Raw genomic sequence first — 25,846 nt, 5'->3', positions numbered from 1 at the left:
CTGTTTTATGGCACTGTTCCGATTTCTGCTATTCCCCTTATTTCACGGTTCAATGGACTTGCTTCTCAGACTCCTTCAAGCACAGGCAAGGGGTGTTTTTTCTCGCTCCTCATTGGCTGCTGACGGATTGCTCTCTCATCTCCCCAACGTTGCCATTCATACACTCAGCGCTTCATTCGCCTTTTCAAAATAACTCACTGTCATCCATGGTAACGAGTTTGGTTAGATGGGACTAATTATTTAAATTAAGGAATAAATAAATCGAAAGAACTGACGACTGGCAATATAACAACAGGTGAGTGACAAAAATTAAAATGAAAAAAATAAAACCCACAATAGCCTACTTTGGGTTACCATCTGCAACATAACTTGTGTCGGAGACAATAATTCAATAATTAATGTATGCTGGTTTGTAAGCCGAATTGCTGATGTCTGTACCGAATAAACATTTTTTAAATATGTGCTACATATCCCTTGTCGTCGGAAGTTTACACTGTGCATGTGCAACAACTGTAGGCTATGTCATGTTACGACGATACCGTTTCGAATAGGCTAAGTTAGATTTTCCTGTTCTTGTATGGAAAACAAGTTATTTTGTTTTCAAATGTCGTTTTATTTGCCTTACTATGCACGTAGACTGGAGTGGAAAAGTGCAGGTTTGGGCAGTTTGTTCTCATTTATGATGGATAACTGCGCGCTTTCGTGCAAGGTAAGATGCTTAAAATGTAACACTAGAGGCTTCCAGCCCACGGGCTGTCTTTGAGAAAAGTCCATGCAGTTATTCAACAGTCTTCCTGAGCCGCGAGCCGCCTAATTGGCTACAGATGCGGAATTCTATGCTCTTTTACCGTTTAGAAATTGGATGCATTTGGGAAACTTTATGAGGCGAGCCCAACGTTTGCCCGAAGGAGCAAAAGAAGAAAACAGAGGTGCCCTACAATTATACATCGTGTCATGTTCATAAGCCCCTGGGTAATTTATAAGACGCAAGGTGGAAAAGGCAGAAAGCCAATAACAAAAAATACTTCAACGAAACGTGAAATGGCACCATGAAACGATATTTTGAACGAAAATATCTCTGAACGAAATATGGTCATTTGTTTGCATCATCTCGTGAGCACTTGGTATAGGCAATTTGTCATTTGGCTACTACTCAGAATGTTTCATAGGCCACTCTCTTCTTGTATCCCTTGTATTTTTGTTATGTAGCCAAAAATGAAGAACAAAAAAGATGGGTGCTGATAGGCTAGCCTATGTGTGCATGCCGTGTTTTAGTTAATGGGCCGATTATATTTAGAATGTCTGAGTCTATATTAGCAATGCAGTGCCCAATTGTGCCTTTCAAGTCTACCATATAGGCCTACACAACAAAACTATGTCCACGTCTACCCACAATTCAACAGCACAGTGACTTATCCTGAATAAATCGCCTACTGCCCACTTATGGACAGTCAGTTTAGACACAGTGCCAGTCCACAGAACCGCGCTTAATCCATTAATTCAGATTAATTCAACTGTGAGTAAAAAGTCTGCATGTCCAGATTGATGCCCGGAATGTAAAATGCAGCTTTTGCCAGCCTTCTTGTTAATTACATATTGAGAGAAGGGCTAAAGACACCGTCCTCGAAGTGCCCTTTCACCCTAGACTTTGTAAGCTGCACTTATTAAAGCGAAAAGTGCTTCAATATGTGGCGAGCTTCAGGGGAGAACGCGATGGGGGTAGGGAAGAAGGGTTCTGTTTGCTACCCTGCTCCACACGGGTCTATTGAGCAAGTTAGAGGAACTGAACCTAGTAGGGACAGTTCTGTTGTAATTTTTACACGATCTGTGGTAGCTTATTTATAATAATGGACAGAAAAACTGTTTGCACGATGTTAAACCTGCCCTATGCAACATGGATGTGTCAATTAATTTGTGGGGCAAATTAATAAGGACAGTCACATGGCTGAAAATGAATCTTATGTCCCTTAAAACTTCCGGTGGTGCTCGTGAACCAAATATGACCTTCCTCCTTGGTGGAAGTGGTTATTCGGAACTGAACGCAATTCATCAAACCACAAGGCGTTCGCTAATGTGAACTGCTCAATTGATGAAGGCTATTGACATGTTTTCGATAGCACAGGACTATACTGTAGCCAAGGACATAAGTGAAAAAGTGCTGTTTCAATTAGGTCTAGCCCATAAATTGTGTAATTGGAAAGTCCAATTGGGCTCTAACTTACGTTTACCACGGTTGTGTGTCAAAATTATAATTGCAAATACGCGAGTGAATAATATTTTTATATAATTTTTGTTGGAAGACAAAAAAGTAAATTTCAGTGGGCTGGAGTTGGGGTTCACATTAGCCTAGTGGCCTACCTCGAATATGAAGCGTATAAACCCAATCAGAAAGATATAATTGGAAATCAAATACAGAGCCAAATCTTGAGACATGTATAGGCCTACCATTGCTGACTAGTGCGAAATACATTGGCCTTTTACTTTGTAATAACAGTTTTGTTATTATGCCTATCACACACATATTGCACCCTATACAATTGCACTATTGAAAGGATATCCATAAAAAGCTTGTTATTTCTGGTAATAACTAAATCAACAACAGCAACACCAATAATAATGTACCAATAAACACATATGAACACAATATCCTACAAGTTTAATATCGACTAATTTTAGTTTGCTATTCCTCAGGGCTCTTGAACGCTGTTGCACATTTTGGGCCTTCCAGTCCAAAGAACATGTTTCAGACCGTACCTGACACTTCGTCTTACGTCAAGGTAAGACAACATGGTCTCTTCGATCAGGTAATGTTGTGTGTGTGTTGGGGTTGGTGGGGGACTCAGGGGGGCCTCAGGGGGCCTCCCTTAAGGCTATAGCATAAGATCTCCCTCCGATGATTTTCAATTGCATCTGTACAGCCGCTTGATGTCGTGTTTCGAAAATGATTTTCAATCACACCTTGATTCAAGTGATCGGTTTTAGTGTCAATAACAATTACATTTATTTTGTTTAAAATGCAGAAGTTTTTACATCATGCTGTTTTCCCTCTCCGCTGCAGTCTCAAAAAATGTAAACAAAGAAAATACTGGACATCTGGTTTTCACGTTTAAACTCTGCATCAAATCACATGGTACAGCGTGGAATTGCTCCAACCGGCTAACTCTGATAGTCCTTGAACAGTTTGATATAAATGAAATATGCACGCTCATAATTGTAGACCGATTAACCTGCAGTGTAGGCTACAGCTTTGGAATAGTCTAGAATGGCCTAAAGCCAATCCTTTTAGAAAAGCTTTTTGTTTTGCTCATTTGAAATGTTGCTTTGTTGCTATTCATTCATGGATATCTGTCTTGTTTGGTGTTTTTAAAGCATACACAAACATGGATACTGGGCACTTTGAAAATGAGCAATTGTGCGAGGCCAAGCCATTCATAATATCGTTATAATCATGGTATTTTCCTTCAGCTACTTGTTATGTTTTGGAGACTTATTGCCCTTTGCATAAGGGGCCTTTTCATACAGCCACGTTTGTGCCTCTGCTGAGAGACTTAAATTTCAGTGCCACATGCTGGAGTTCTGGGAACAATTCACGATTTGTTTTGGGTGACTCAAAAAGCATGAACTTTTGAGGAGAAAATATGCTTTGAATTTTTTTTGGTGTGAAGTAGGTCAATAATTATTCAACAAATGGCTCAGGAACTTTGGCAAAACCCAATAGCCTACTTTTTATTTTTAGCCTATTGATTGACATTCTTGAGTTAGGGCAAATATGCTGTTCAATTGGGAATAGTGGATCTAAAATGAATTAACCAAACATTTCTACTAACTTTGATATAGTCTATTATGGCATAGGACTACCAAGGTCTTAATGATAGTAGCAGCCAAATAAAATAAATGTAAATGCCAGACGTACAATACGGTTTTGCATTCGGGGGATAATGTCGCTCAGAATGTGAATGCCTCAAGACAAACTTTTAAAGAAATACTCTGCTTTATTCAAGCGAATCCACAGTCTAGCATTGGTTTTGTTTGGTTAAGGCCAGGCGAGACCAGAGCTCTCCAATCAAAATAAATCTCAAATTAATTATGGCCTCAAGCAAGGGGCCAGACAGTTCGCTCTTGTGTGCAGCAGTCTCCGTTTTTTTTGCCCTCGGTATTTTTTTTACTTCGGTTCTCTTTCTGCCCGTGAGAGGTATGGGGCTTAACAGAACTTTCCCGTCTAATGAACAATCTTAAATGGCTGATCCATATCGGGGGCTATGTCATGGTTAAAATAATAAAGGCCGCAAGCGTGTGTCACAAAAGCGAATTCATAGGCGTTGCCCAAGGAAGCCTAGCCTATGCCAACTTAACGAGATGGCTCCCGGGTTTTCCGATAATGATGATCGTACAATTAATGCACGTGAAGCCGGGCCCTCGCCATTTAGTGAAACCTACTCGAGCCACACAAGTCAATGATGGCTTGTTGGTGGCTTGTCAAATAATGATACCGTACACCAAAATGTCAACAGCCCACTGAACACCGCAGTTGCCATCTTTAAATTATATGTCTATTTATGAGACTCAAATGGTGCGCTTCAGTTTGTCCATAAAATTGAAGTGGGCAAGCATGGGCAAGGGCAGGTCTTTAAATACAGATCATAACCTCAATGGTATCCACCCACTTCATGCTTTCTCCAATGGATAGGCGCTACTGGTGTCCTACTGCTTGTGGTAGGAAGAAACGTCTGGCTGTCAACTTTCTGCGTCAAGCCAGATGTTCTGTGGTTCACTGTATAAACCAACTTGCATCTGTTTATTGGCCTTCCAAAATGTTTGTTAACATTGTTTTCATTATGGCCTTGGCTGTTCTTACGACCCACCCTTTGCCTTTCTACACAACGAGTGTTCAGTAAATTACTATGTGAATAATTTTATTAGCACCATACTTCAAACTTCAATTCCCCTATTTGGGGGCTAGTGTTCGCTGCAATGGTCACAATGGTCACCAAGAAATATTTTCTTGTCGGATGTTGGCTATTCATTCTCCTGTCCTAACTACTAAAGAGAGTCATTCTATTATGTCAATGACGAATATTACAACTATTAAATGTTGAATATGAAAAAGGAACAGCAACTTAACAGTTAAACAAGGTGTCTCCCTTAATTACACATGGGCTGAGCTGGCCCCAGGCAGGAGAAGCCTTGACCCCTAGCAGGATCCAGATGTGGTAGTCTCGAGGGGGCCTCTCCCCCAACAGACCCCCAAGTCGAGAGCAGACAGACCGGCCCGTCTGTCAGTCGCTGCGGCACGGGCTCCTTTTGGACGCTCAGAGGCCGCTCCCCTCAGGCAGGGTCCTGTTGGTCTGGTCACGTTCAGAGCCGGCTCCATGTCTAGAATCTGCGCCGAAATTGTGCCTGAATTGATGAGGGCAATTTCGAAAGGTAGGGAAGGAAAAATACGTGGGGGTGGGGACTTTGTTCAGTGCGTCAATGAGGAGAGGCAAAGCCTAAAACTAGCCTACACTATAGGGCCAATTCCAGCGTTAAGCTAACAGCATGCAGGAACAATAGGGAGAAAAGCAACAGTAGGCCTAATAATATTTACGGTATATCATACAATAGGCTACACATAGCCGACACTTATTTCGGTGAATGTTTAAATCCTTAAATTAAAAAAGGGTCTCATTTCAAGCTATCTCAATGTCCTGGAGGTGGTACACAGACCATCATCATTCATTCATGTGTCGAATAACAGACGCACACGTGTAGAACAGACTGTAAGCATTATGTGACTGAGGCGCTGCGTGCTTGGATTTTATTAATGGTGTTACGGGAAAACTCCACAGAGGCTTTGGAAGCTATAACAAAGACTAGACTGCAACAATCCCTTCCACAGGTAGTTCAAGTTTGCATTCCCCTTAAGTTTAATTTAGAGGTAGCCTATATAATCCGCATTTATAGGATCACATCTGTCTGCTTAAAAGTAGACCCCTATTTTATCTATTTTTCGCAGTAAACATAGTATGATGTATGACCTGATTTATTGAGACACGATATAGAAAACAGCGATCGGATTCGGGCCTCTGAAAAGAACAGCAATTACACTAAAACGCCGTTTAATAACAGTCATGTATCATCTATTAAAAGCTTTTCCATTCAGCTAATCGTATTTGTTCAAATAACCCATTGATGAAATGAAATTGTTTGAGAGCAAACCCATTCATTAGTGTTTGTGATATGCGAAGTCTTAACAATGCGGCATAACAGGCTGGCAACCATCCTGTAAATATTTCCGTGTAAAAACATTAACAGCGGGGCTGTAACACTCAATTGTTTTTGCTGCTTATCTCTTTGGGACAAGTATCCTGCTTTTCGGTGCTGTGATGAAGGCAGGGCTTGCAGTGACACACATAGCTTCCTTCTCAAAAGCGGTGACTTCACTTCCCAAATTTAGACGGAAAAAAATCCATCCGGTAACTCTTTCTCTCCGCGACATATCGGGGGCTGGAATTAATTCAGGAGCGTGTCATGTTTGGATTATTGTTGGGGTCCGCTGAAAATTGCGCAAAATGGACGGAACTATTAAGGTAAGGGTGGAGGTTGGGGTGTACGAGTTTGAGAGAGAATGCTTTTTTCGAGTTGCGCCTCCTTTTAGCATGGGTAGCTATGTCTAAGCTGTAGCCATATGATACAGAAATGCGTAGCTCTTTCTTTACTCCAAGAGCGGTAACCAGATTACCTTATCCTTTCCTCATTCTCACCAAGTTTCCTTTTCCTTTGCAACCAAAATCTTCGGGAAAAAGTGGTGTTGGGATTTAGAGAGGACTACACAGAAGTTTTGGAACGAGCGCGCTTTACGCACGTCTGAAATCGAAATGTGTGATTTTTGTTGTTGTTTAGAATATGAATTTTAGAAACCAAATAACAGAGCAATTATATTAATCATGTAAACTGCGTTTGGTTTTACGGATTTGAGAAATAAGTGAGCGTTTGACAATAGACAGCATGTCGTTATACATATAGGCTAATGCGTTCGTTCGCTAAGAGCGATGTGTCAGTGCTGCGCAACACTGGTGGCACGGCGCCTTGGACCCTTTCACGATGTCTGGGTTAATTCGAAACAATTTTGGTGATTCAGAGTTGAGCTCATCACAGCACTGTTTATGTGTAAGTCTGTTTCCCAATTCTGCTTAGAAAAGCGTTAACTCAATTGAGATAAAAACCGAAGTGTCACAACACATTTCAACATCGTACAAATGTAATGCTAGTTGTCAAAGTTAATCTGCACAAACAAAGGATTTAACAGTGTTGAATGTTTAAATTAGTTTATTACAATGAGCTGGTGCACTCTTGCTAGCAGAGTAGCACGGTAGCCTGCTGCTGGCCCCGGTATTGGAATTCCAGATGCTCCGTTGTACAGATGTGTCAAGGGTCCTGAAATTCAACATTTCAACATTCAGATATGTCCTTGTTTGAAGATATTGCCAACGCTCGGCCTAGATTCACTATAGGACGGTTTCCAACCATATAGAAACATTGAAAGTGATTGTTTGCGTACAGAATTGTGGCATGTTTTCTTTGGATGGCGAGGGGTGGGGATGTGTGGTCAGTGTGGCAGCTGGGTGTGGTATGAGTTTTGGAACACTGTAATCTTTGACCAAACAGCAAGGGTAATCAATTGTTGTTAAAGCATAAAAGCCATTATACTAGTATGAGGATGGGAATGACGGTCAGCGTGTCCATATTGCAGACTTACATTTGGAAAACAAAGATGAATTGTTCGATGTGATGACTGCGGTGGAAGTATTTATTTATGGACATCTCTGATTGTATGTATTAAAATGATCTGACTGCATTCAAACATACTCACCCAGAGAGGGTGTTCTCGAGTCATGAGAGTTTCCTGTGCTACACAATCTTGTTTCCTGACAGGTTTCCTCTTCCTTCTCAAACAAAAGACAGGAATGACCCCCCCGCCCCTACACTCCCACCTCCAGTGGATTTATGAACGCCAACTAGACATGTGCACGTCTTAATATGAAGCACATGCGCACTTTTCAGGCGTTGCTTTGCGACGGAGGGCTGTGGACATAATCCCTGGGGTATTTGAGGTTACAGGTGTCACACCGTTAGCAGTGATCACTGAACCATGCCATTTATGGTCGTGGTGACGATAATAGTGAGGCTGATGATAAGGAAGATAACATTAATGATGATTGCAATATTGAAAGTGATGCTAATAACATGTTTACCGGATGTGCCATCGTATAAAGAGAGTATGATTATCAAAAATCGGAAACTTTTGTCAGGAGCTTTCACACATGAAACCTCTCCTGACTCCAGGTTGCTTCTTCTATAAAACTTCTATAAAACTCAAATTTTAGAGATTGGATGGGAGCACATTTCGGGGAGTAGGTGCTCACGCGAAGTGTGCCCAGTCAGAATCAAGATCAATCAACTGTATCCTTATCCCGCCCTGCCACTGGTGGTCTGCGTGCTTCTCACTGATACAGAGTAGAAAACAAAGCCTTGGCACAGCCTGCCGTCAGAGCCTGCTCATCAGCGCACACACGCTCCTATTTTTAAAACGTTCTGTGATCTTGATAGGCACATGCCACTTGCCAATCATGAATGACATGGTGTATATGTCACTCTGATATGTCAGTGCAAATTTAACGTGCAACAGCCACAATAGCAGAGTCTGCCCTTATCAGGCCACATTGAGACATTCCCTCACTGGCCTGCCCTTATCATCCACCAGCTAGCTGGGCTGGGTGGTTCAGATATCCCAGCCTATGTTGGTCTTGCCGATGAAATCACTGGTCATGTCTGTCCAGAAGGCCAAAGTGCCAAAACAGATGTCCCCTCAATATCATCCAGCCTCCTTCAACCACCTACGCCAATATCTGAAACGATGTCATCGCTGTGACGTCGCCAAGCTATGCCAGCACTGTTTTTTTATGACCTTTGCTTTGGACTAGACTGGCCACAAATGTTATTGTTGTACAGTTACCATGTTTGAGACATTTCATTTACTGAAGAGTTTGTACCTGTGGCATGAACCCGGGGTTCCAAAAGCAATTCCCAAAGTGTTTGTGAATCGTTTCTGACTAAGATTCTGGTATTTAAAGCAGTTTGTCTGTACCCCGTGTGGGGCCCGTGTTTATTTACCATGAGACCGCTGACATGTACAGTACATATACCCTACTTGTTCTTCTAATTAGTCTTGATGATGTACATCATGAGCTATCTCAAGATAAGATTACACAGGATGTGGATACAGTCAGCAACCAGACAGCCGCATGCATTGTTGTAACTCCAATGGGTCAACTATTTTGCGTATATATGCTGAGAGACTAGAGTATAAAAGTATATACAGTATGTATATACGTATATATTTATAAAGTATATAATTATGTAGGCTAGTCCTTTGTCGTTGTATTTCAGCTGTGATACAGTGTGTGTAAGAAAACATACTGTATATTTGCACAAACAAGTCCTGTTTGTAAAATCGTTGTTGTTTTCTACCCAAACTTCACACCAAATGACAACAATGCTCATGATATCGTCACATCCTTTACACAGCACAGAATATGCCTTCACAAAACGATCTGTCTCAGATGTCATTAGCAAATAAATACCTTTAATCTCAAGGATTAAAGATGTCCTGCTCTTGGCTTAGCCATCAGATGCTGTGAGACCCAAAGTGCGTCAGATGTGATCCTAATCCCTGAAATGCAAACCATTTGATATTTGTCACAGTTTGATTTGGCATTGTCTTAACAGTCACCAGTATCATAGACACCTCATTAGGTCTGAAGGACTCAGCATCATGCTTCGGCTATTGAAATGAGCCCAGGAGCACTAAGCGGTTTGGGCATTGTGTGTCTGAGGGTCATAGCTACCACATTGTTGTCAGCCTGTTTGTTTTGCCACCCTTCGTAGACAGACACTCTTCAGACACGGCCGCGTTTCCAAGCGTTCGTTCCAAGACGAGAGACCAAACACGTGGACACAAAGCCTTCCTCCATCGAGCCCCAGTTGCTCTGTTTGTTTTCTTTAATAAACCGACATTGCTCCAGCTGAGCCACTGCAGAGGGGTCAGTGTAGAACTGACCCCCGTTTGCTTCTGTTCAGTCTTCAGCTGCGAGTCTCCCCCTCCCTCGGCGGACGGACCGGGAGCCGGAGGCGAGACCGCTTGCACGCGGCAGCGCCCAGGACGCGGCCGCGTGGACACGTTTGAAGTCACAATAACGTCAACAGGAAGCTGTCTTTAAGCTAGCTAGGCCCAACTGCTGCATACACAAACCACTTAGGAGGGCAGATATGCGATGGAACACATAACTGCGCAGTAATTGCAGTAAACAGAAGATGTGGCTGAGGGAAAGAGATGGAGGATGGGAGATGACGTGATAGGTGTATGTCTGTAACGTTGTGCTTTTCCCCACCCACAGGAGGCGCTGTCAGTGGTGAGTGAAGACCAGTCCCTCTTTGAGCCGCCCTACACTGCTGCCGCCCCCCTCCCCAAGACAGACATGACTGCTTCTGGCACACAGGACTATGGCCAGCCCCACAAAATCAACCCCCTACCCCCCCAGCAAGAGTGGATTAACCAACCTGTCCGTCCAGTCAACGTCAAGAGAGAATATGAACACATGAATGGATCTAGGTAAAGTAGCCTACCACCCATTTTACAGCTCTAGACTATTTTAGAGCTGGTCAAATTTGGATTTGGAGTCCCAGACACAGATTAGACATAGTCACAATAGACACACAGATTTCGTTTTTTGCCGAGAGTTCTTATAGAATATTTTTTGGGGGGGTTTATGACTTGGCTTAATCCCTGTTCAGGAAACCAATAAACCCATAAGTGCTCATTTTAGAAAGTATGTATCTCAAATGGCAGGAATAATTTGTCTAGGCTAAATCTGAACAGGTAGTCTAGTCTTTGGAAATACCTTTTGTCCACTTGCTGAAACCTTAAGTAGGTACAGTATTACTGTTAATAGAGATCATTAATACAGCAGAACGATCTACTACTTAACCAAATACGCATTTAACAGGAACAGTGTCTCATTGTGGGTTGGGACTTTGGTCTTTCATGGGGTCCAGATATCCAAAAGGTTACTGAAAGGCTCCATCCAATTGTGTGTACACTCTGAGACAACGTAAAGTCTGAGACAGACCATTTATCTAAACTGATGACCCTGGTGTCTCTGCAGTCGGGAGTCTCCTGTAGACTGCACTGTGGGGAAATGCAATAAGCTGGTGGGTGGGAACGACTCATCTCAAATGAACTACGGCAACTACATGGACGAGAAGAACGCCGCGCCCCCCAACATGACCACCAATGAGAGGAGGGTCATTGTCCCCGCAGGTAACGGTTGCTCATCGCCTCCCTCTTTATTCAGCCCCTCCCATCACAATGAACCCACACACCCAAGTTATCAACCCAAACATCCAAGATTTGCTTCTATTCAATTACATTTCATGATGTCAACATTTCAGCCTTTATGCATTCAATCAGTCTTGCGGACGCCTGAGTACAGTTAATTCGATATCTTATTGTTCTGTTTGTTTTGACTGCAGTTCAATTGACATCACTAGGCCATCACTAGGCTGTCGCCTCAGTAAAAACATCCTGTATTCTCTTAGGCATCCACAGCATCAGAATAGTAGATATTATCGAATGACAATAAGCTGCTCCATGTTCTGAAGGAGAACTTCAGGCCCGACAGCTTGCGTGACTTCCATGCCTTCTCTGCTTCTCTCCCACCAGACCCTTCGTTGTGGTCGCAGGACCATGTCCGTCAGTGGCTGGAATGGGCCATCAAGGAGTACGGCCTGCTGGAGATTGACACGGCCATGTTCCAGAACACGGACGGCAAGGATCTGTGCAAGATGAGCAAGGAAGACTTCCTCCGTCTCACCACCATGTACAACGCCGAAGTCCTGCTCTCACATCTCAATTACCTCAGGGAAAGTGAGTTGAGAAAAAACAAAATGTATTCACAACCTGTTAGAAATGCTTTCTAGATCACTATCACTAGCCTGTTACAAACAAAGAACTGTATAGTAAACTATTCTGTAATTCTATGGTAATACTCAAAGTGTAGACTTTTAAACATATTGTTCTTTTCTGCGTTTGGATGGGGAGCCCTTACAAAAAAGCCAAACCAGGGGAGTAGCATCACTCATGCTGCATTGTCACTGCACACAGTTGCCTAACAGTGATACCGATTCCTAGGAAACTGTTTATATCCAAAATGGCAGGCCGGACTTTGGCACAGCTATAGTGGATTTTAGGGAACTTTCCTCTTTAGATAACCATCATGCCCCCCCCCCCCTTCTCTACTGGGGACAGGCCATAGTCCACAATAAGATGAAGCCCAGGTGCATTGCCTCAGGAGCAGACATAAGGCCTGTGTGTTCAGCCTGGCAAGGGAAGTTTATCTGTAATTGACTAGAGAAGCCTGCTCTGCTCTCATCCTATTGAGGGGCCTTTCTGTGCACTTTTCTACTGCATGTTTTGGCAATGAGGTACGGCTCCATAGAAACATGCTTTCTCCCTGCGCCCACATGCAAATGGTGTTTAGAAGCAGCATGTCAGGGAGAAGTACAGCATATGGCACATGGCCGGTCAACTGGACTGAGTAAAGTTTGCTCAGTGTTCAGTGTTACTTCGGTAGTTGTCAATTCAGCCTTGGCTGAATGTATTTGATGCATCGTGGTGGCAAGCTGCACTGCTAGTATTTTAGCATAGCACGTTAGCCTGAGGTTGGACTGGATGAATACGTTACTCCTTTTCTTGGCCTAAAGAGTGAACAGTCTATTACTCTAAATCAGCTAGTCATAAATGTCCTAATAGATGTCTCGGTTTTCATCCTGCTATGCCTCACAAACACACATGTGCTAGTTAGCAGGAGATGCTAATGGCTTGTGCTTCGGAGCGGGGGCAGAGAACATCATGACACTGAGCTGGGTGGAGCCGCTGATGGGTCGGCTGCATTTAATGCTGCTCCTAAAAATGTCTCAGCCCGTGATGTAATGGGAACTTTATTCCGCGGGTGTCAACAGTTTTTCTCCGTAGCGTGGCGTCTGGGAGTAGAGGATGGTTGTTGTTGAGTATAACGGCCCCATTGTGTATGTGTGAGCGAGTGTGTGTGTGCGTGCGCGCGCGCGTGTCTGGATCATCAGGCAGTTCTGCATCTTCTTGTCAATCGCAGAGCCCACTGTCTCTCTGTCTCTCTTTCTTTCTTTCTTTCTCTCTCTCTCTTTCTCTCTCTCTGTGTCTCTCTCTCTCTCTATCTCTCTACTTCTCTATATGCAGGGCAGCAGTTTTCATTAGGGACGGTTTGCCGCAGACCTTAGCCTGGGCTTAGATTCACTATACTGTGGTTCTCCCTGCCACTCGTCCTTTTGATTTAGCCCTTGTGTGTTTTGGAAACAGAAGAGATGTTTTCGGAATCCCCCGCTCGGCAACTTAAATTGCTTTGGATGCGTTCCTGAGCCGGAGAGACAAGCGCTCTGACCGACCCGTGCGTGGACTGACCAGTGGCAGGCAGGGGCCCTTTGAGAGAAGGGCCATGGTATGGTATACGGCCTTGCCCCCGAGGGCTCGGAGGCAACGCGTGAGTGAGTGAAGGCATGTCGGAGGGAAGGGGAGGTTCCAGCGTTTATCCTGACCCCCGCGGGCACTCCAGATTTTTCTCGTAGAAGAACCGAAGCCGACCTCTATCCACCCCCCCCCCCCCCCCCCACTCCCGCAGCACAAACAAACACAATCACAGACGAGGAGTAGCCTGGGCCAGAATGAAGACCTCTGGCTTCACTCACGAGAGCTGGAGCACGGCCGAGCTTCCAGCTCAGACAGAGAGTGGGGGGGGGGGGGAGTCAGGCCCTGGAAGTATTTAGTGATTATAGGCCATGTGATGTCTTCCAACAACCCCGCCTCCCTCCCCCCCTTCCCCCCCACCATCCTATCCCCTCCATACACACAATTCCCCCCCCCCCCCCGCTACAATCATTTCATACACACATCTGTGTGCATCATGTGTACGCGTTTTGATACGCTAACTAAAAACTATTTGTGTCATGAAGCACTTTTCTTTTGTTTGGGGGCAGAAAGAGTGACATATGTGCACACACACACACACCCACATAGGGCCAGGTATGGCACGTAGACACCGTGCCGGACCTATCAGAACCCCCACCTACCCAGCTGCTCGCTGGAATGAGGCTGGGTGCCTCTGCATTATTTTGGCCTCATTGTTGGTCACTTATCCAGATTTTTATAAGCGATGGCCGCCCGCGCCCCAATGTGCTTTCAATTTGGGGCCGCAATTTGAGAATTTGTACAAATTAGTCTGTCAGGGAGGGACTGTGGACTGTTTGCTTTATCGCACCCGTGTAGGTCGGTTTGATACCACATGTGCTGGAAACGGAGCAGAGCCAGAAAACCTCAGACAACGAGAGGATCTATCTTCTGACATGGAAGACTGGCCCAGATGGAGGTGGAGAGAGAGAGAGAGAGATGGGGAGAAAGGGAGGGAGAGAGAGATGGGGAGAAAGGGAGAGAGAGGGCAAAATTAGAGAAGAGATACGAGACAAAAGAGGAAGCGAGAGAGAGCGATGCTTTTTATAGAAGTATGTGAAAATGAACATTGTCATTGGAGAATTGTAATGGTTTTCTTTCCTGTAGCTCTCCTTGTTCTATGTGTCTGGGGAGGGAGGGAGGGAGGGAGGGAGGGATGGAGGGAGGGAGGGAGGGAGGGAGGGAGGGAGGGAGGGAGGGAGGGAGGGAGGGAGGGAGGGAGGGAGGGAGGGAGGGAGGGAGGGAGGGAGGGAGGGAGGGAGGGAGAGAGAGAGTGGGAGAGAGTGATAAGTCTGGGCTCCCACATTTAACTGCATCTCTTGCTGCTGCTGTGTGCTGTGTGCTTACTCCAGACTGGAGGACATTCTCAAGCCCTCAATAGTTTATGCAGACCATAAACATCTGGGCTGGAGGGCTGTGGAGGAAGGTCTGGAGTTCTCTCTCTCCCCCTCTCTTTCTCTTTTTCTCTCTCTCTCACACACACAACGTGTCTCTGTGTCATTCTCTTTCAGTGTCCCTCTCTCTCTATGTCTCTACCTAAGTCACTCGGTCAGTCTCTCTCTCTTTCTCCCGCTGTCTCATGCTACGTTTTTATGGGGGGCTCTCCCTGCATTAGTGCTTTCTATTGGCAGATTAGCACCGGAGCAGAGCTGGAGCGGTGTGGCCTGGCTGTCAGCTGTCGTCGTTAGCAACCATTACAAAGCATTCTGGGTCTGTTTTAAAGGGGGACCGGGTTAACCAAGTGTCTGAAAGTCGGGTCTCTCGGGCATTTGGCTGACTGTGGGGGGGGTGTCCTTTAGCCCGAAGGGGAGGGTGCAGGCGGCCGGCGGCATCTTTGAGCGGGCGGGACAAAACCAACACCAGAGGCCCAGTCGCTGGCCGTGACGTCATGCCATCTCTGAAAGATTTCTGTCAATATTATGGTGCGCAAAGATGGTGGCCGGGGGTCTTTTTAAAGAAGCAATCAGTCATAGAAAAGGAGGAGAAAGAGAGGGAAAGAAAATAGAGGTGTGTTATGTCATAGAGCAGACCCTGCGCAGATGTGGATATGGAGGGATGGAGGAGGAGAGGAGAAGCTGAATACCAGCCAGTCCCCCCCTCCCCCTGCTCCCCCCATCCCTCAGATTACTGTAGACTTTAGATATTTTGGGTTGGGGGGGTCCAAATAAATACAAGCTGTGGCCAAGATTTCCTCGCTCCCAAAGTGTCAAGGGCTGCATTTCCAAATCTCTTCTCTCTCTCTTCTCTTCTCTTCTCTTCTCTTCTCTTCTCTTCTCTTCTCTTCTCTTCTCTTCTCTCTCTCTCTCTCTCTCTCTCTCTCTCTCTCTCTCTCTCTCTCTCTCTCTCTCTCTCGCCCTCTCCCTCTCCCTCTCTCTCTCTCTCTCTCTCTCTCTCTCTCTGTCTGTCTGTCTGTCTGTCTCTTTTCTCCTCTCTCTCTCCCTCCCTCTGTCAGTGCTATGGGCTGGATTGTGGTTTTTCTCAGCCTCTCTGCCCGTTTGCCTGTCTGAGAGACTGCCACATGTGGGACTCAGTGTGGGGAGAGTCAACCCCTGTCTCTCTCTCCCTCTCTCTCTCTCTCTCTCTTTCACTCTCCTTCTCTCCCCTCCCTTCCTTCCCTCAGCCCTCTCTTTCAGCGTGGATGTCTCGGCGGCGTGCCTCCACTGCCTGGTGTGTGGAATTATTTTTGTACGCCGAGCTGCGTTTGATTGCCGTGCAGGGACCCCCATCCACACAATGCCTCCCCTGTTCAGCCACCCCCAAGATCCAAACTGGGACCAGAGCCTTAGGGGGGGGTGCCGTGGGGTGGGGGGGGGGGGGTTAGAATATGTGTGTGAAGTCCCCCCAGAACTACCCTGCCCCCCCCCCCCCTCCGCCCCACACACAAAAAAAAACAGACCCCCGGGGTCAACCGCCGACCCTCACCTCCAGTCCCCCACACACCAACCAATGCGTCTCGATCCCCACCTTCACCACCCTCCACACCCCACCTTCCCCTCCTCGTCCACACCCTCCCCTCACCCCCACCTTCCCCTCACCCCCACCTCCAACTACCACCCCCATCCCCGCCCCCCCCCCCCCTGTCCTCGGCACGGGCGTGCCATGGTGCCACACACCTACACGCGTCTCGTATCTGCCCTCCATTCAGAAAAGAGAGAAGAGCGATCTCCCAGCCAGCCAGACTCCCACTGGTAGTCGTGTTCAGGCCAACGCTCCCCACGCAGAAGTCGAGCAGTGTTTTCTCAGCGCATTTTTGGGGTCTGTTTTTCCACTCCTTGATTTATGCCTCGGGGCGGCTAAAATTAAGAGAGCGTTTTGGTGCCGCCCAGGGTGCAAGTGTAAGCGGAGGAATGCAGTCTAGAGTTCTGCTCCATAAGGTGAAATGAATAGCCAGCCATGTGCAGCTGAGGCTTCCCTCCTTTAGTTTAGTGCTCAGAAGTAGGTTTCACTGTTAACCCGTTGACTATGACTACATTGCATTCCAGGTTTAGAGTGTACATTTTGAGTCCTTCTGCTGGTTTTATAAAAAAAAAAAAAAAAAAAAAAAAACATTGAAATAGGTTGATGTGTTTTTCCCCTGGATGGTCACTTGGGACGTTGCTGTATAGCTTAAGCTTATGCATGCTGAGCACACATCCTTGTAACAGGGAACTGAAATCTTTTTACTGCCATCTGCTGGCTGGCAGCCAGTGCTAGCCCGGTGTCAGCTGTTTAAACATCATTGCTGAACAAACATTTGTAAAGAAGTAAACACATACAGAGGTGCAGAAAATAATATTGATACTATGGGCGGTATGCTAATGCGACACAATATTCAGGATTGTAGTGATTTTCTGTCAAGTTTTCCCTTTGCTTTTGAGATCTCTGACATGTTGATGTGGCTGCTTGTTGCAGGTAGCTCATCGCTATCCTATAACACTCCATCTCACACGGACCAGTCTCCACGCCTGGCTGCCAAAGAAGGTAGGATTTGACATTTCCCTCCACATAAACACACTTTTTTACTTCAACAAAGATTCAAATAGTCTATAATGGAGATGCTTCCCTTTTGTAATGGGTAACTATCTCCTTGAAGATGTTTTTTTTTGAGTGGCTGAGCTTTCTTTGAGCCCGGGTGACTGAAACAGTCTGTTCTCTGGACCACTATGTGTCTATTACATTCGTTCGTTATTTGGATTTGCATGCGTTGCGTGTGTAATTGGTCCATCATCCTTTGCCTGAGACTATTGAACACTCAAGTCACTGTGAGGAGCTCTCCTGGCAGGGATGTTGAGGTGAGTGCACAGGTTAGCATGCTGGAGGACAGAAAGAGAGAGAGAAAGAGAGACTAACTGAGAGATAGAGAGGGAGAAACAGTGTGTGAGAACCAGAGAAAGAAACTGACCGTGAGGGAGAGAGAGAGAGGTAGAGAGAGGGGAGCTAGTAACAGAGAGAGAGAGCGCAAAACGGAGAGAGACAGCGCAAAGCGTGGGAGACAGACATTGAGGAGAGGAAGGGTCCCTTCTGAGAAGACAGAACCTTCTCATTAGGCGGGATCATTAAACCAAAACAATGGAGCGCCACGCTCTGCCTCGTGCTGCCAGCCCCTGAGAGACGGACGCGCTCAGAGCCAGCGCCAGCTCCCCCTCCCCTGCCACAGAGAACACATTCACCGCCGACAACCCAGACAGCGGCATCGGCAGGTGCACCTTTTGTGTTTCCCAAATAACAACAGCACTAGCCCCAATCAATGCTTTCCGAGGCCTATACCTGTAAAGAGGGAAATGGAGGGCTAGCTCAGAATGGAGGGTGATTAGCAAGATAAAGGCACACGTGGCTACGGATCTTTGTTGGGAGGCAAGGGGAAGATAAAAGATGGACGGAAGAAGGGCTGTGAACATAATTTAGGAAGGTAGGGAGGATGTGAAGAGACAGGTGGTAGGAACCGAGTTTAACAGGAAAGGGAGGGAGATGGAAAGCTAGTTTTTGTTTTTATAGACTGGACTGGAGTTTATTGTGACGGGAAGGGGCACGTGTTAAGGAAAACAGGCCTAGCGGAGGAAACGCCAGGGTCTTTTTGCGTGTCTCGTGTCAGTGGTTGAGGAACTTTTGAAAAGCTGTAGGGGATTATTGTGGTAATTCAAATTCAGTTTGAAGGCACGTTGTACTAAATGTTTGTTTGATCTGTATCCTGATTTTAGACGTATTTTTTAAACCTCCACAGTTTTTAACCTATAGAAGCTCATTTTCTGTAAGATGTCCTTGAGTTTTTTGAAGGGCATCCCCCAAATAAAAAGTTATAGATTCCTTAATCCTTACGGTCTTTTGAGAGGGCTAACCGATCTATCTGACCTGTTTAAAAGTTTTTTGGGGGGGGATTGTTCTCCAAACTCTGTGAAAACCACTTACAAGTCCTTTAGAGTGGAAACGTGAAGTCACCACCCCACCAGAGAGCAGGCTGCAATAACAGTGATAGTCTCGCTCACAGGACAATCGCTTATCTAGACGGAGTGGGTTGAGAAGGGAGGGGGGGTGTAGGGGGGGGGGGTGACGACGACTGTGCAGATGAATAAATCCCCCCTCATCGGCGCTACACCGTTCCCTGTCCACGCAGCGAGGCCGGACCAACGGACAGGGAGAGATAAGATTCTGCGGGCCGACCCCTGACCCCTGTCTTCCTGGTTCTCACTGGCAGGTATTTGGACTGGCACACATAACCGGTCACTCCCTCAGCAGCGTTTCCCCTTCGCAGCACCACACGACCGATCCCCATAACACCCAGTGCTTCTCACCGCTTCCAATAACAGAATACGGGTAGCCGCCGCCAGAACTTCATAAAATGGGTCTTGCTTAGGAGCTCACAACAGAAGCCAGCTCTGAACCTCTATCAAGGCTCGCTCACATCCCAAATGGCCAGATGTTCCCAGTCATATTGCCTTTAGAAAGTTGGTTGAACCACATCCAGGTTCTCCCAGGGTAGAGCAAGTACTGGCATTCAGCTGGAGACCTCTAAATCTTTTCCAGACTGTCTGGTGTCAAATGCAATGTTATGAATAAAAGAAAGCATAGAAATGGAATGCAGCAGCTATGGAAGTGTGTGTTTGTGTGTGTGTGTCGATGTGTCTTCAGTCGATAAAGTGTGTGTGTGCACGCGTGCACGTGCTAGTATGTGCTTGCGTGCTTGCGCGTGTTTGCGTTTGCTCCTTTGTGCGTGAGCGTGCGTCCACGTGCACACACCGTGCATGTCGTCTAACCTGGAGGACGCGAGCAGGAGATTTACCACATGGGTGCTCAGTAGCCACTACAGAGGCAGCTTGAGAGATTGATGGGCCATTCTTTGTCCTCTGCCCCCTCCTTCATCTCTCCTTCCTTGGCCTCCCACGTTGAAACCGTTTGATTCGCGCTCACTCTATATTCCAGACATACACTGGAGGCGCGCCGCGTCCACGGAAACTCTATTCGCGGGCTGTTGTATCCTTGTGGTTGTACGTGTACGGTACGGCCTCGGGCTCTCGTCTCGTGCTGAGCAGATGCACCTGTGTATGGGGTCAGGGAAACCTTGCCCAGTCTGTCTGGGGCGGCCTCCCTCCTTAGCTGAGAGTGTGGGTTAAGAGCGGTCTATGGCTGGACGCTCTCATCGGTTGCTCAGCCCCTTGTTTTGACTAGCTGGATTGCTGTCGTGTCTCCCAGGATTGTGCACCACACCCCGGCCCGTGTGGAAACTGGCGCAACGTGGAAGGAGGGAGGGAGGGAGAGCGAGAAAGAGAGAGAGAGAGAGAGAGAGAGAGAGAGAGAGGGAGATGGGTAGAGAGAGAGAGAATGAGAGAAAGACAGGCAGAGAAAGAGGTGGAGAGTCAAGGAGAGAGAAGCCTGGAAAATGATGGGAGAGATGGGGGCTTCTATTTGCACGCCCGCTCGTATCAGTGTCTAACCATACTGGATGTGTTTTTGTGTGTATAGTTCTGTCTATGTCTGAGTTGACCTCGCTAGGTGTGTGTTTCTTTGCTTCTTTGTGCTTCGTGTGTGTGAACGCAGTAGCTTCTCTAGTCCGCAGTGTGTGTGAGGATATTGGCTATGTGACCTGTCTCGTTGGAAGTAGGCTGTTCAGGCCAACACTATTTAAGAAGTCCCCCTCCTGAACCAGACAGTAGCTATATCCGCCATCATTGTTGTCTTTTCAAATTCCACCGTTGTGTTTCGTCTGCCTAAGTCTCCTCTCATATCCTCTCCCTCTCTCTCTCTCTCTCTCTCTCTCTCTCTCTCTCTCTCTCTCTCTCTCTCTCTCTCTCTCTCTCTCTCTCTCTCTGTCTCTCTCTCTCTCTCTCTCTCTCTCTCTCTCTCTCTCTGTCTCTCTCTCTGTCTCTCTCTCTATCCCTCTCTCTCTCTTTACTGCCCTTCTGTTAGTGACCCTTCTCTTCTCTTGGAAGGAGGTAGCCCCTGTGTGATTTTTGGGGGAGTTGAGGGGGGAAACAGAAAGTGGGATGGGGGGGGGGGGGCAGTTAAAACAAAGAGAGGTTGTCTGCAGGCGAAAGGAGGCAGGAAACACAACTCTCCCAGGACTCTCCCCCAGTCGCTGCTCCTTGGCTATCCCGCCGGCCTTCCCCAGATTGGACCTGACAAGTCAGCTAAGCCCTCTAGCCTACTCGCTTGTTATTCCTTCACCCCTCTCCACCTCTCCCTACCTACCTACCTACCTCTCTCTCTCCTGCACTCTATATTTTGCTCACTCTGTCATTCCCCCCCCCCCCTCTCTCTCTCTCTCTCTCTCTCTCTCTCTCTCTCTCTCTCTCTCTCTCTCTCTCTCTCTGTCTCTCTCTCTTACACAATTTTTTTCTCACTCTGTCATCCCCTCCATTCCCTCCCTTCCTACCTCCACCTCCATCCCTCCATTTTAGCCTCAGACCCAGCCCATGGAGAGGAAGGAGAGCCCCCTGCCTTTGTTCAGCACGTCCAATTTCAGGTCCGCGAGGCAACTCTAGGGTTAAAAATTGAAAAGTTAGAAATCAGTGAAACGGGGGTCTCTTTAAGAGCGTTTTCTTTTTTGGTTTCTTCTTGTGGACGTTTTTATAAAGTGTCAACACTCAGGAGTGCAAGGAAATGAAATAAACTAACATCCTGTTAAAGTACTTTTAGACTTGGATTAGATTGGAAATATTGTTTTTGTGAAGGATTACATTGACATATTTGACAAAAAATACTTTGTGTTGGCAAAGTTATCCAGAGACACTTTTTCTAATATTCAACACCAAGACTTAAATTATGAGAGTCAATTTGTTCATTATTTTGTATTGAACGATTGACTTGTGACCAGCAGAGGGCAGTGTTGAATAGCATATTAAACCTTGACACGGAACACAACCAGCTTGGACAATTGTAGACTCTGAGGTCATTGATGAGTCACTGAATGCTCTCCACAAACGTGCCTTTGAGGGAACATTTGAGTCAATAATGTAAAGTTACTGTGACAAAAAAAGGTCTTCGTCATGACATGACTAAGTCTGTCTTGTTCTAGCTGTCAGCATGGCAACATTTCTAATGACACACCAAGTGCACACACACAGACACACGCACACTCACACACATACACACAACTACACAAACACACACAAACAATGTCTCAGGCCAGTTGGTTCACACACGGGAACAATCTACTCCAAAGGATGATACAAAAGGTTGGAGGGGTGCACAGTTGGACTAGAATCCTGTCTTTCTTGGTTAAGCAACCCTTTGGGATCTCTGAAATGACACAAAGGCTTGAAGGAGCGTGACGTCAGCACAGTGAAAGTAGACTAACAAGCATGGCTACAAAGGCATCATATTTCTTCCTGCCGCTGTGAGTTGGTCAATGAGGGCTTGTCACTTAGTCAGGAACATGGCTAGCTTGCAAGTAGCTTGTGTACATAGCAAATGACCTCTTGGGCCATGTAAGACAGTGAAATGAGGGTCCACGTTTGTTTATGATGTGAGAGCGCAGGAGTCATTTTTGTGGCATGACCAAGAAGGGATGCATCCTCGGTTGGATCTGGTTGCATCTGGGCACATGCTTGTGTACGTGGACATCTCTGCTCATGGTCGTCTGTGCTGCAACTTTCCCCACAAACGGTTTTTGTTTTTATCAAAGCCATCTTCTTTGTTCATTCACTTTCGGAGACATCATTGCATGCCAAATAAAACCACATCGCCCATGCCAGATATCCTGTAACGGGTTTCTTGGACAGCACTGAGATAGGCAGACCTTTTTATAGTGTCCTCTTGGCATCCTTCTCTCCCCTTATTTCCGAGAGAGTCTCTCGGCTCCCTCAAGGCCAGGTTCTCTTCCAGAGATGGGTTGGAGAGTGGAGCAATAGGGTTCTCTGCCAAGAACATTAAGAACCAGATTCTCTAGCTGAGCCACTTCATCCATTTGTGACATTGGGATGGGTGGATGTAAAGTGTATATGTATGAACTGGATGAATAATAGAGTTCAGACTGAGGTAGTCGTTTGCATTAACAAAGCCCTCTTTTTTCCCCATCTCCTCCTTCTCAGACCCTTCATACGATGCTGTAAGACGGACAGGATGGTCAAACAGCATGCACAGCGGCAAAGGTGAGCATCGTGCACTCGGGAACACACCGGGAACTTTTAGTTAGCTGAGAGCTAACTTTTGAGCTCTCTCCTCGTCATTTTACACCGAGGCCCCACATCGCAGAGGCACATGTGAGAGGCCACGCTCGGCCGCGAGCGCGTCAGGCCAGACCACCAACGACTAAAACCTCAGCCGTCAGCCTCCGAACACCAGACGCTCACAGCACTTAGCATAGCCGCTAGCTCCTGCCCTGTTTGCTTTGGAACGCTTCGGACGTGCCATCAGGATAGGCTGCATGTTATCCGTGGCTGAACCCGCTTCTGTTTTTCCTCTCTCTTTTTTCTTTTTTCTTCCCTCTTTTAACCTCTCTCCTCTCCAGGCTCGCCGGTGGTCACACAGAACGTGTCCAAGTCCGCTGAGCAGGCCAGGCCTCAGCCAGGTAATGGATTTTTGCAGCTTGTTTCTTCTGTCCAGCGTATACATCACACAAGTCAGATCAGACTCACCACAGAGATGGGTACTTGATATAGTCTGACAAACCTCTCCTTCTCCTCACAGATCCTTACCAGATCTTGGGACCCACCAGCAGTCGACTGGCCAACCCAGGTAAGGATTGGAGCGTGGGCATACCTTGGCAGAGAGGGAAAAGTACTTCAAATGTCTTGGTGGTCTGCATTGCTGTTTGTTGTAGCCACGTTGAAAGTTATTGTTTACAAGATTGGGTCTGAGTTGTTTTAGTATGGTAAAGATGCTTCTTAGTCCTCTTGTTAAGTCATCCAGGAATTCTGGGACAAGCAGCAGATCCTCGCCTCTTGTCTTTATGGATTTCTAAACATCATAAAATAAATCATAAATAATGTCATGAATAATGAAAATCATTTCAGCTGTGTGGGTTTATTTGCGGGCGTTTGTGTGCTTCCTTGCCTCAGGCTCTGGTCAGATCCAGCTGTGGCAGTTCCTGCTGGAGCTCCTATCGGACAGTGCCAACGCCGGCTGCATCACCTGGGAGGGCACCAACGGGGAGTTCAAGATGACCGACCCGGACGAGGTGGCGAGGCGCTGGGGCGAGCGCAAGAGCAAGCCCAACATGAACTACGACAAGCTGAGCCGCGCGCTGCGCTACTACTACGACAAGAACATCATGACCAAGGTGCACGGCAAGCGCTACGCCTACAAGTTCGACTTCCACGGCATCGCCCAGGCTCTGCAGCCCCACCCCACCGAGTCCTCCATGTATAAATACCCCTCGGACCTGGCCTATGTGCCCAGCTACCACGCCCACCAGCAGAAGGTCAACTTTGTGTCCCCTCACCCCCCCTCCATGCCAGTCACCTCCTCCAACTTCTTCGGACCCACCGCTCCCTACTGGAGCTCCCCCACGGGGGGGATCTACCCCAACCCCAGTGTGCCTCGCCACCCCAACGCCCATGTGCCCTCGCACCTGGGCAGTTACTACTAAGTACTTCCCCTCACCGTTGATTATCCCCTCCTCCCTGCTTTACGACAACCAAACCAATCATTACCCACTTTCTCTCACTAATGAGACCTAACCAACTGAAAGAGATTGAGGGAAACACTCTCTTTAGAGACTGTGCCCATATATGGTCAAATGAAGGATTGCCAAATTGAAGGACTTATAAATGATATATAAATGGGTTTAGGGAACAAATGGATGCTACACTCCAAATGGAATACTACTTATCTGCGACTGTTTCCCTTTTAGTTTTTTTGGATGGTTTTTATTTGCCTTCCCATCCTCTGGAAGCTGCATCCAGTTATTGTGCCTTTGAAATCATACACAGTTAACCACAAAGTCCCAGGGATGGGACAAAGAGAGAGCAAATGTTCTCACCCTCCATTCTAAATGCCTCTATTCCAAGACATGGGCCTATTTCTCTTTGGGTCTCAACCATTCAATGCATACAGCAAACCACGTGCCTTCTTCCTAGTCCAGTTTCTGGCTATGTTCCCATATCAGTTCTCTCCAATGTTCTGTCCTCACTCCATCCCTGAATGTGTGGAGAGTTTCTTCTAGAATTGTAGGGAGGGAGGGGGAATGGGGAGGGGGGGTGGGGGGGACTCCAACGAGAAGGACTTCTCAGCACTGAATGAAATTTGGCAACTGGAATATGCCATGTCACAATGAACTTCTCCTCCAAACTGGAAGCTGGGAGTGTTGGAGACCAGAGTTGGAAGCGCTGTATGTTTTCAGGGGGCCACACACCAGTTGGCTGTTTTAGTTTGTTTTGCAATGCTGTTTGTCAGCAGCCGTGCCTTTCCCAAATGTTTTGCTGGATCAAGTCAGTGTTAATGTGAACGTCTTCTGGTCCACGGATAAACATTTAAAGGGATAGTCCACCTAAAAATCGATGTTAACGTGATGTTTATAAGTTTACCTCAAAAGTAGTCTTCTGTAGAAATGGTTAACCATCCCTCACCTACTGTGTCATCTCAGCTCACTGCCTACATGTCCAAAAATTTGGAATAATTTCCTGAATTTTGTTAGTATTGAGCTGGATTCACACCAACACTGAATCGTCACAACAATAAGAAACATTGAGGTTTGAAAACGCCCCATTTCAATATTTTCAAAGGTGGAACGTCGCTTTCATTAGAAAATCACAGTTTTCCAGGAGGAGTCCCTGTGCTCTCCCTTCCTTCATTCCAGGCCAGTCAGAATCCAATGTCAACACAATGGAGTTACGTAAGACCTAAACCTGAATGTGC

The 25,846-nt window shown here is 46.5% G+C and overlaps 1 protein-coding gene across 3 annotated transcripts; it reads left to right on the top strand.

Annotated features, from left to right (window-relative positions):
• The first annotated feature begins 85 nt into the window (after nt 1-85).
• On the top strand, nt 86-25,161 carry fli1 (Fli-1 proto-oncogene, ETS transcription factor). Of its 3 annotated transcripts, none has more exons than XM_062472313.1 (10): nt 86-295; nt 2,692-2,777; nt 10,437-10,651; nt 11,205-11,359; nt 11,762-11,965; nt 17,468-17,536; nt 23,080-23,139; nt 23,499-23,558; nt 23,678-23,725; nt 24,049-25,161. In XM_062472313.1, the coding sequence occupies exons 2-10, from the start codon at nt 2,739-2,741 to the stop codon at nt 24,576-24,578; spliced, it is 1,380 nt and encodes a 459-aa protein (XP_062328297.1). In that variant the 5' UTR covers nt 86-295; nt 2,692-2,738; the 3' UTR covers nt 24,579-25,161. The 3 variants fall into 3 exon arrangements, with proteins under 3 accessions (XP_062328297.1, XP_062328296.1, XP_062328298.1); XM_062472312.1 differs by having other exon boundaries at nt 2,692-2,804; XM_062472314.1 differs by lacking the exons at nt 86-295; nt 2,692-2,777 and adding an exon at nt 6,408-6,569.
• Nucleotides 25,162-25,846: the final 685 nt, after the last annotated feature.

This window comes from Osmerus eperlanus, chromosome 11 (assembly GCF_963692335.1).
Source record: "Osmerus eperlanus chromosome 11, fOsmEpe2.1, whole genome shotgun sequence".
Taxonomy (NCBI): Eukaryota; Metazoa; Chordata; class Actinopteri; order Osmeriformes; family Osmeridae; genus Osmerus; species Osmerus eperlanus.
This window is presented reverse-complemented; position numbering and strand designations above follow the sequence as displayed.

Bases quoted from the DNA above. Each gene is read 5' to 3' on its own strand.
- fli1 (XM_062472312.1), top strand. From the start codon at position 2,739: ATGTTTCAGACCGTACCTGACACTTCGTCTTACGTCAAGGTAAGACAA. The intron at 2,805-10,436 runs GTAATGTTGTGT...CCCCACCCACAG, and splicing joins AACATGGTCTCTTCGATCAG to GAGGCGCTGTCAGTGGTGAG. The intron at 10,652-11,204 runs GTAAAGTAGCCT...GTGTCTCTGCAG, and splicing joins GAACACATGAATGGATCTAG to TCGGGAGTCTCCTGTAGACT.